The sequence below is a fragment of the Lactuca virosa genome, chromosome 9 (assembly GCF_052849685.1).
Source record: "Lactuca virosa cultivar CGN04683 chromosome 9, Lactuca_virosa_CGN04683_v6, whole genome shotgun sequence".
Lineage (NCBI taxonomy): Eukaryota > Viridiplantae > Streptophyta > Magnoliopsida > Asterales > Asteraceae > Lactuca > Lactuca virosa.
The window spans coordinates 117168798-117180043 of record NC_136434.1 but is presented as its reverse complement, the minus strand read 5'-3'; the positions used below and the strand labels follow the sequence as shown (position 1 = coordinate 117180043).

Here is an 11246-nt window from a genome sequence, read left to right as displayed (position 1 = left end):
ATTGCAATTATCGTCCTCTTACAGAGGACATCTAGAAAGTAATCCTTACTTTTAGTTCCTATGACCAATATACTAACACTTAGTGGAAACAATTATTCCATCTGAGTCACCTATAAAAGGTAGACACTTACTCATGTTGTCTTTCATCAAGAACTAACATTCTTCACGACATGCACTTATTCTTTACTAGGTTCTATATCCCCAGTATATTACAACTACATTCACTTCAAAACTTTATTTATAACTTAGGCACACTGCCTAATTTACTCTTACCGGTCGTACTCCTTACCCTATTTTTTGCTCAAACTGGAGGAAATTACATTTCCTCTTTTAGTTGCATCACTTATTTATATCCCGATAACTCTTAATCAAACTATTCTATTCCACACCAACAATGTCGTTAGTCTGACTAAACATCCTCACGACACTTATTCCTTTAGCAAAGGTCTATCTTGAACCCACTACAAATGCAACCATTTCAAAATCACTAAAAGTTATGCATCTTAGTACTACAATACTATCATCATGACTTCACTTCTTACATGTTCTCCCTATCTATCACTATTAGACTTTTCTTTAGCGAACATGTTTTAGTATGTATTCCTCATTTCTTCCATTGGATCAAGCCTAATATCTAGTCTTAACATTTTCGTAAAAAATCAACTCACATTGATTTCCCTCATCAGAACCTACTTTTCTATAGAAAACTCTGTCTCGGTATAATATTTTCATCTATTCTAGGATTACTCATTTACTTTCTCTTTACTTCATCAATCATTCTATGCTTAAAATAGCATATGATAATCATCAACTTTCTCCCCTCAAACTTAAGAACACTATGCAATCACTTTATGGGGGGTTATACACCCATTGCGCTTCGGTTGTGCTACTTAAATTCCATATGTGGCTAAACCACCATTTTCAAAATATCTTTCTAAATCATTTTGTAAAATATAAAACACGATCACCTCACATTCCACCGAGACTATCACATCCAACTACGACCCCTTACTCATTATCCACATAATGTTCGTACACCGAACATTTTATAAACTATTGTTGCACTAAATCATGAGACCCAAAGTCTCAATCCAGACATTTTCTATATTATAGCATATCATGCGAGAAATTTTCATCCCAATCCAACTCGATCCTCAGGTAACTTCATGGTTCCATCGAGTCACAATGAGTATCATGTGTTTATAGTGATACACGCACCATAACACTACATGCACAATATACTCATATAGTCTCAACCTCGCCATTCCATTCCATGATTCACAAGTTTTACCAATATTCTTTTTCTTTCTGTATTCTCTTCAGGAAAATTAGGAAATCCATTTTTTCTTCTTACCATCTGATTACCAATCAACTTCTATAGATTCCTCCTTTTCACTTTCTAAATCCATAAATGGTTCATTGAAAAGATGTATTTTAACACCTATATGAATCTCTGACATCGGGAAGTCATATACTCCCAATGTTTCAAAATTCTCATTTCTAAACTACACTCAGTTGTCAAATTCTCTACCGGAACTCTACGTCCGGCCAGAGACTCTTATCAAGAGTCCAATAATTTCTCATGACTCAAGACGACTCCGCAATCTCGCTTTAATTATCCCTTATTACAAAATTATCCGTTTCCCAACATCTCTAAACAAGAGAACTGATATATATATATATATATATATATATATATATATATATATATATATATATATATATATATATATATACATATATATATATATATATATATATATATATATATATAATCTTACGGGTCTAAACATTTTCTCATTCTAGGAGTCACAACTCCATTTCTATTTCTTTATGTCGATTCACAATTTTTTTTATAAATGCATTACCAGTTTTGTCCTTCGGCACGGCGTACACTATATTTTAATTCTTCTAAATTCTTGACCCATTTTTGCACATCCCTTAGTTCCAAAAATGGTATAATCGGAACTATCAGATTAAATATTCTCTCAAGTATCCATCACGACACCTGATGCACTGTTTCTCTTTATCTTCATGTCTACTTTATTTCCCTTTTGGATTTCTTTTAGTCAATGCTATCACCATAGCATCGAACAATGCAATGCAAGCTCCCAATGTCTAACCACTTAAAGGATAAACCTTTTATACAACCATGGGCCTTCTCTTATCCAAGGTCACACTATCTATGGAAGCCAATTTACTTGTGCACTTATCGATACACTTACTGACCCTCAGGTCATACTAAAAACCATTTCCAGACTCCTTCCATGAGATATTATCCTGCTGTCCTTTTACCAAGATAGCAAGACCTATGACAACTTTCTAGGGCTTAATTCTCTATTCTCTTCTCAGTGGGATCATCCCCATAAAAACATTCCATTTGACTACTTGTTTCCACAAATTTCTAGTTACCAACACTTATCAATATGACAATAATGTCTATCTAATCCTTTATCATCCCTAGACATGACATAATCACATGACATTCACAGGATATATTCTTGTTCAATGACAACTTTAGCCATCCTGGCATCCGATCAGTGTTAACTGCATCGTGGAAAACACATTATCACGTCGTGGGAAACATATTACCATACTGTGGTACCATCTCACTATAACATTATGCTTTCAGAACCCGCGTCATGGTAACTTTTCTTTTGCGTCGCGGTTAAAGTACGATGTTATTCCCAACTTACGTAAGATACATCAGTGTCACCCGCGTCGTGGTAGCCAGTCCCCGCGTCACGGTAAATCTTTATTCTTATATTCAAATTCTTCATTGTATAATCGTATGAATCAACTTTATCTTTTTCCTTAGGGACATATGCCCTAACTATTGTCCACATTCTAGGACACACATCACCTTAGATGTATATTTCTGTCATAACAACTATGACATCAGTTCCCTTTTTATTCACATTATATCCTTCGAAGAGAGCCAATTCATGTGTCATTTCACAAATTGACATCTCTTTTCTATACAAGAGAAAACCTTGCAATAACTCAGAGGACCTACTAATGTCACTAGTAATGTCCCTAAACCACTATGATTCTTTCACGTACCTCACAGTGTAAGCCTAGGTATGGACATTCCAAACCTAATTCGCTTAAACTATGGTTCTGATACAAGCTTGTAACACCCCAAATTTTTATACATTAAAGTACTATGGTTTATAAAATATTTCTATCAATGGGCCCCATTTATAAAGTATGGTCCCAAAATTTTCTAATTTCATTTACAACTGCATTTGTAAAACATTCTTGTGGGTATTACAATTAATACAATAAAAGATAGTAAAGTTGTAACGTTGCTTACATCAGGGAAGCTATGCCCATATTCTATCCATTGGCTCTCTGCTATTTGTCTCAACTTATCTCTCTAAGTTGTATCTAAAACCTGGAATACATGGCATTTCAAATAAAATACTTAGGACAAAATTTGACTTGTGAGCTACATGGATTTAGACATAAAATCATAACCAAATCAGTTGATAAAACTATAATTCAACATGCATTTATAAACCCCTTGGTCTAGCCGAATACATTTTAAGACTATAAAATTCGCTCATATGATGCATGATCGTTACTATTCCTTTACCGGTTCGATCATACCAAAATGATTGATGTCATGCTCATGCACATTCAATAATAACATTACATAGTAATACATTTAAACATAATACAACTGTAAATACAGTTCTTTAAACCTTTTTAATCATCTGTATAATAAATCATATTTAGCTAACCATTACTCATAAAAGAGTTCATTTATTGAAATGCATTTGCCTTTCAAAACCATTAACTTACTCTTTAGATAAAGAGTCCATTTACTCGTTAACTAATATTTATTATCTTTTCAACAATAAAACATTACTAAGGTGCCATATATCCCAAATGAGAAAAATCCACAAGTACGCACCTGGCCAGTTAGTGAAGACTAACTTCCGATCTGGCTTCTTGTCTCATGTTATATCTTAGCTCAACACCAGTCCATCTTAGCCCAACGACAATCATATTCTTGTTAAACGAACTCGTGTCCTCCGTCCCTAAGTCGTAATCATCGTTCACTGACTCCAACCTCAGCCCGTCGTTAAAACATCCTTTCAAAAGCAATATGACATTACGTAATAGCTCAGATCACTCGTCGGAACTAACGTGTTGCGAATGACAAATGACCACTACTTATATGTTGGTTGGTCGGTGGGTAGGTGCATCGTGCTTATTATAGGGCGCGTCACGCCCTGTTCTAGGTGGTACTCCTGGAACTTTCATGCGTCCCTCTTCATTCGCCACGTGTCCTAACCGTTCGAAATGTGTTTTTCACGATTCAGCATAGGCACGCAGCGCCTTTTAAAGGGCGCTCCCCACCCATCAGACTTTCTGCTGACTTTTTCTGATTAGCAACACACTTTTAAAATGGCCATAACTTTCTCATACATACTCTATTTTTGACAAACTCTATATCTTTGGAATTGCCTTAGAGTGAACTACAAGTTTCTTTAACTAATCATACATTAAAAATTTTAAATTTCCCAATGTAATACCATAACTACACGAAGATATGTATTGCATTACCGAAACATCAATATTTCATTACTTAAGTTCACTCTTAGCCATATCTATACCAAATACATATTGTAACCCACAATATGGGATTTTTAGGTCATTACAAAGGACCCTATGAAAAATAATTTTACTAAATGCTTCAAGTGGAGGCTCCTTATCCGATAAAACCCCAACCGAAATCCGCAATCTCATAAAAAACATGGCGGAAGATTCCAAGCACTCTAATCAATATGAGGAATGGTATGCAGATGCACCTAGGGGTGTCAAAGAGGTGAATACTCCCCATATTGAAGCCCGACTTTTTGAATTAACAAAGGCGGTCATGATGCTCATCAAAGACAAAAGTGTGCGACCCGCACCTCGCCCTTGTGGAATATATACCCAAACCAGGCATCCAACCGACATGTGTCCTCAACTTCAAGAGGAGGATTATGAAGAAGCAAGAGCTTTGGGAAGTTATTCCAGGAATAACCAAAGGAGTTATAACCAGCCTCATGTCAACCAAAGTTGGGGAAATAACCAAAACTCGGGATTCCAACAAAGACCACCACCCCATTTCCAACCAAGGCCACCATTCCCACCACAAAACTATCAACCAAGGAAGACATACCATACACCTCCTCAACAAGTGGGTTCTTCAATTATTTACTTGGAGGACATAGTTAGAAGCTTAACAACCAGCACTCAATCCTTCCAACAAAAAATCAAAGCCAACATAAAGAATTTAGAGCAGCAAATGTCACAGCTTGCCATATCCATAAGCACACTAGAGTGTCAAGGAAATCTGTCCGCTCAAACCGAGAGCAACCCAAGTCACATAGATTGGGCCATCCCTTTGAGAGGTGGAAAAAGCTATGATGGTCCAAAGAAGCTAGTTGGTCATAAAAAGGAAGACGAAGAGCTTGTGGTGGAAAAGCTGAGTCATGAAGACAAGAAAGAGGATAAGGCCTCTCAAAAAAAGCCAATAATCACTACCGAAGGAAAAATCACAGCACCTCTATTTCCCGAAAGATTATCAAACTCAAAGAAAGCGATAATACAATGCAATCATGGTAATGTTCCGAAAAATTGAGGTTAACATTCCCCTTTTAGATGCAATAAAACAAGTTCCAAGATATCCAAAGTTACTTAAGGAGCTTTGTACATCTAAAACAAAATTGAAAGGAAATGAAATTGTCAAAGTTGGGGAAAATGTATCCACGATTCTACAAAAGAGGTTACCCCAAAAATGCAAGGATTTGAGAGTTTTCACGGTTCCTTGTAAGTTAGGAAATCTCCATGTTCCCCGGATTATTTGCCATAGTCTTGCTATAAATAAAAGGTAATTGGATTTTTAGCAAAAACATTAGTCATCATTCAACTTGTTGACCATTCTATAATACATCCTATGGGTGTATTAGAGGACGTGTTGGTGCAAGCTAATGAGCTCGTTTTTTCAGCCGATTTTTATGTATTACACATGGGAGATTATGACAACCCCAATTCAAGCCTCATACATTTGGGGAGACCCTTTATGAAAACCAAAAAAACAAAAATAGATGTCGATAATGGCACTCTATCTATGGAGTTTGATGGATAGGTTATAAATTTCAATATCTATGAGGCTATGTGGTATCCTAGTGATGTTCATGCTCTTAACTTTATTGATGTGATTGATCCATTGGTTGATGAATGTATTGATGTTACTAATCAAGAATCCCTAGCATTAGTCTTAAATAGGAACTTAGAAAAAAACACAACCATGGATTTATCAAAAGAGTTTGGATTGGGAGAAGAATTGTTGAATATTGCCACATGCATGGACACAAAGATCATGAAAGGAGAGCAGTTAAAATTGAAGTTACCAATTACCAATGAAAATTGCTTCCTTCTATTGTGTAGGCACCATTCTTAGAGTTGAAGACAGTTCCCGATCACCTTACATATGCTTATATAGGTGACAAAGAGACCTTATCGATGATCATTTCCAGCAAGTTGTCGAAAGATGAAGAAAAAGAGTTGGTGACAATATTGAAAGGCTACAAAGAGGCAATCAGATGGACCATAGCTGGAATTAAGGAATTAAACGCTTTAGTTTGCATGCATAAAGATCCTTATGGAGGATGATTATAAGCCAACAAGAGATGCTTAAAGGAGACTTAACCAACCAACAATGAAAGTGGTAAAAAAAAAGGGGGGATCTTGAAACTATTGAAGGTGGGGGTAATTTAATCAATCTCGGATAGCAAATGGGTAAGCCCGGTTAAATTTATGCCTAAAAATTCAAGTATAACCATTTCTAAAAATACCCAAGGTGAATTGGCTCACATCCATGTGAAAAAACAGGTGGCGTGTTTGGATAGATTATAGGAAGCTCAATAATGCCACAAGGAAGAACCATTCCCCGCTGCCCTTTATTGATCAAATGTTGGAAAGATTAGTGAGAGTGACCCATTATTGATGTCTTGATGAGTATTCTGGGTTCCATCAAATAGCCGTAGCACCCGAGGACCAAGAAAATAACACCTTTAGTTGTCCCTTTGGCACTTTTGCTTATCGGAGGATGCCTTTAGATCTTTCTAATACACCCGCCACTTTCCAAAAGTGCATGGTAAGTATTTTTTTATATGATTATGTGGAGGAAATTATTGAGGTTTTCATGGATGATTTCACTATGTACGGTAATTCCTTCAAGGAGTGTTTAGGGAATTTGAAAAAAAATATTGGATAGATGTATTGAGACCAACCTTGTTTTGAATTATGAAAAATGTCATTTTATGGTTGATTAAGGTCTCATACTTGGTCACATTATCTCATCTAAGGGTTTTGAGGTTGATAAAGTTATAATTGATGTTACTAAATCTTTACCTTACCCTACTTGTGTCCGTAAGGTACGCTCTTTTCTTGGTCATGCAGGTTTTTACCGAAAATTTATCAAGGAATTCTCAAATATTGCCCGTCTGATTTGTGAGTTGCTACAAAAGGATATTGAATTCATTTTTTCGAAGCTTGCAATCAATCTTTTGACCAATTGAAGGAGTTGCTGATTACCACACCGGTGCTTCAATCATCGGATTGGAAATTTCCTTTTAAAATTATGTATTATGCTAGCAATTATGAGGTAGGCACGGTGGACAAAGAAAGGATCGAGTGCCACATGTAATCTACTTCGCCTCCAAAACACTCGCTCATGCATGAAGCAACTATTCCACCACCGAAAAAGAGTTACTTTCCAAAGTCTTTTCATTAGAAAAATTTAGACAATACTTATTGGGTTCTAAAGTCATTATTTTTTCTGATCATGCAGCCATAAAGTATTTTCTTGCGAAAAAAGACTCAAAGCCTCGACTGATTAGGTGGATATTGTTGCTACAAGAGTTTGGTATTGAGATCAAGGACAAAACTGGAAAAGAGAAGCTTGTAGCGGATCATTTGAGCCAAATTGTATCACCCAGGATGCCACACCAATCCATGACACATTCCCGGATGAGCATTTGTTTGAAACCTAAGAAGCACCATGGTATATGGACATAGTCAATTACATGGTTTCAAACCAATTTCCCCCGGAATCTACCCGTTGGCAAAAATAAAAACTCAAAAAGAAGGCAAAAAGGTACGTATGGGAAGAACCATGCCTTTGGAAATATTGTGTGGATCAAGTGATTCGAAGGTATGTTGAACAACACGCGGTACAATATACTTGTGGGGATCATTTTGGTCCCCAAAGGACAGCCTGAAAAGTCCTAGATAGCGGATTTTATTGTCCTTCTATCTTTCATGATGCTTATGTGTTATGTGCACATTGTGACAAATGTCAAAAAAAAAAATAGGTCCATAAGCTCTCGAAATCGAATGCCCCTTTCCCCTATACTAGTTTCTGAAATCTTTGATGTGTGGAGCATTGATTTTGATGGTACCATTTTCGCCCTCATTTGGATTTTCTTATATTTTATTGGCGGCGGACTATGTGTCCAAATGGGTGGAGCCGAAATCCACCCAAACCAGGGGCAGAACACAAGCACTACAACTAGGGGGCCGGAATCAAAAATTCATAATTGAAATATGTAAAGACGTTTTATTTATTTCAAAATTATGACGTATCAAAAGTGTAAACAAGAAAACTAATAGTTCGTTACATCATTTATCAAAGTGGAACGCGACGATCTTTTGCATTTTTAAAGTCTTCTATAACCGTCTCTAGACTAATCTTTTCAGCAAGTTCCCGCTCGAAGTGCAAAACCAATGAGTCATTCAAAAACTCGTCTTCCATTTTATTATGTAACCTTTTTTTAATGAGGTTCATTGCTAAAAATGACCTCTCTGTTGTAGCAGTAGAAACTGGAAGAGTAAGTATGAGACTAGCTACTCGATAAATAAGATGAAAGTTGGCTACTCTTCTAGTCTTTATCAACCATTGGCACAATTCTGACATAGATGTCAATAGTTTATAATCTGCATGTTGAACAACCTCAATCTCATAATGTTGAAGTTGTATTTTCAAAACTACTTTCTCTTGTTCATTGAAATCTTCAGGATAAAACTTTTCTACTAAATTAATTACATCACCACTTCGAAAAGGCTCATCAACACTTTTAGGATCTAAACTTGTTGAAGTCGAAGCAACTCTGTTGATCTATCACTCAATCGATGATTTAGTTCCATTAACTGACAATTAATTGCTTCGTAAAATATATCCACTCGGTAATGATGTTCTAGTGTATGATCACTAAGCTCATTATGCGCTCGGGCCCCTCTAGTAAAGTATGGAGAAGTCATATCAGGGATATCAATGTTGCGTTCTTGACAAAACTACATAACAAGAGACAACAAACCATCCCATCTTTCATCTTTCATTTTTTGCAATAACAATTTGGTGGATGTAACCAGCCTCAATACATTACAAATATCTTGAGATTGTCTTTCTAAAGCTTGAAAAAGTAAATCAGTGATCTCCATTATTTCTTGCTCGAGATGAAGAACAAAAATGAACTCAAATGTAGTAATAGACTCATATGTTGAATTTGCGTCGCCTTTGATTGGACCAATGCCATCCTTAATAATTTTAAGTAAAACCTTACAAGTTGGACTAAACATTTTGATTAAGCTCGAAACTGATTTGAGGTGAGAACTCCATCGAGTATCACCAGCTCGTTGTAATGTACCAATTTGATTAAGACCTCTACCTGTCTCTAACTCGACAATAGAAATCTTATATGCAATTTCCTCAGCTTGTGCATCTCTAAGTTGGTCGGTACGCTTGGAGGAAGCACCGACAACATTGATAACAAAAGATAATCGAGTAAAAAACTTTTGTAATGCCACAACTCCTTGTGAAGCAGCCATTAATGCTAATTGTAATCGATGGGCAAAACAATGAACATAATACGCATATGGACAATCATTGGAAATCAATGCTTGCAAACCCTTGAAATGACCTCGCATATTGCTTGCACCATCATACCCTTGACCACGGATTGACTTAAGATCAAGATTATTACGTGACAATACAGAATAAATTGCATTTTTAAGAGTTTGTGATGTAGTGTCGGGTACATGAACAAGCCCAAAGAAACGCTCCAGAATAAAGCCATCTTTATTTAAAAATCTCAAAACAATTGACATTTTTTCTTTATTAGACTGGTCACGTGCTTCATCAACAACTAAACAAAATTTTCCACCATTAATCTCCTCACAAATCATCGTCCTCACCCTAGTTGATATAAGGTTTAGAATCTCTTTTTGAATTGACGGTGATGTATATAATGCATGTTTAGGAGCAGTACGGAACAATTCTTTCATCTCTGTGTTAAAATAGCCAATTCCCTTCAAGATTTCGCGAAAATTTCCTTTGTTTATGGAATCTGATCCTTCATCGTGACCTCTATATGCAATTCCTTGAAAGGCACACAAACAGACTGTATAAATAGTAGCCTTCAATCTCAATCTATTATTTTTACGCTCTTCTTCTGTAAATGTCTCAAATACATTTTGTATATCATGCACCTCATTTAACAAATCATCACATGATTTTTGTGCAACATTGTGAAAAGATGTGCACTCAGTCCCTATGTGATGCAAAAAGGCACAACTTTTTCCACCAACTTTCTTCCAGTTCTGAAATCCATCTATAGTAAATTCTCGTTGGCCGTAGTGTCCCATTCCAGAAGGCTTATTGAATAGAAAACACGGAAAACAAAACGCAGCATCTAAGCTCTCTGAATATTCAAGCCAAGGATATAACTTAAACCAAGAAGCTTGAAAACTACGTTTATGGGTTTCTGGACCAGATTTTGGATATACAGAAAGTGTTTGTTGAAAGGGACCATGATTAATATATGCTCGTATAATAGTATCTCGTTGATTTACTGGATAATCATAAATTTGCATACGCAAACCAGAATCTCGTTCTAGTGTACTAAGATCAATGTCATTATTTTCAACACGATTTTTTTTGAAGCGGTTCTCAGTAATTGGAACGTTGGGCGTAGGGGTATCTTCATCCAAAACAATCTCCGGTGGGTTTTCAGAATCTTGAGTAGAACTTGAGTGTTTTCTTTTAAAAATCCATCAATAGTAGATTCTTTTTTCATATTCATATAAACTACACAATCAAATTTACTAACAATTAATAAATAGCAATATAAAATAGCAAATAAACAAATGAAGTTTTTTATTTTCAAAAAATAATATAAAGTGCATAT

General features: G+C 35.9%; 2 protein-coding genes across 2 annotated transcripts; one reads left to right on the top strand and one right to left on the bottom strand.

The window, feature by feature from the left end:
* Positions 1–4765: 4765 nt before the first annotated feature.
* On the top strand, positions 4766–6672 carry LOC145139698 (uncharacterized). The gene is made up of 4 exons (XM_079073430.1): positions 4766–5618; positions 5731–5826; positions 5904–6016; positions 6448–6672. Exons 1-4 carry the CDS (start codon positions 4766–4768, stop codon positions 6670–6672), a joined length of 1287 nt encoding a protein of 428 aa, XP_078929556.1.
* A 2682-nt stretch (positions 6673–9354) lies between these two features.
* LOC145139697 (uncharacterized) lies at positions 9355–10704 on the bottom strand. Its single transcript, XM_079073429.1, has one exon. The coding sequence runs from the start codon at positions 10702–10704 to the stop codon at positions 9355–9357; it is 1350 nt and encodes a 449-aa protein (XP_078929555.1).
* Between the last annotated feature and the right edge of the window lie 542 nt (positions 10705–11246).

What these genes read in the sequence shown, in the direction of transcription:
- LOC145139697 (XM_079073429.1), bottom strand. Translation starts at nt 10,704, where the DNA reads ATGGGACACTACGGCCAACGAGAATTTACTATAGATGGATTTCAGAAC.
- LOC145139698 (XM_079073430.1), top strand. Translation starts at nt 4,766, where the DNA reads ATGGCGGAAGATTCCAAGCACTCTAATCAATATGAGGAATGGTATGCA. An exon ending in GATAATACAATGCAATCATG is followed by an intron (nt 5,619 to 5,730) that starts GTAATGTTCCGA and finishes CAAAATTGAAAG; the next exon opens with GAAATGAAATTGTCAAAGTT. An exon ending in TTTTTTCAGCCGATTTTTAT is followed by an intron (nt 6,017 to 6,447) that starts GTATTACACATG and finishes TCTATTGTGTAG; the next exon opens with GCACCATTCTTAGAGTTGAA.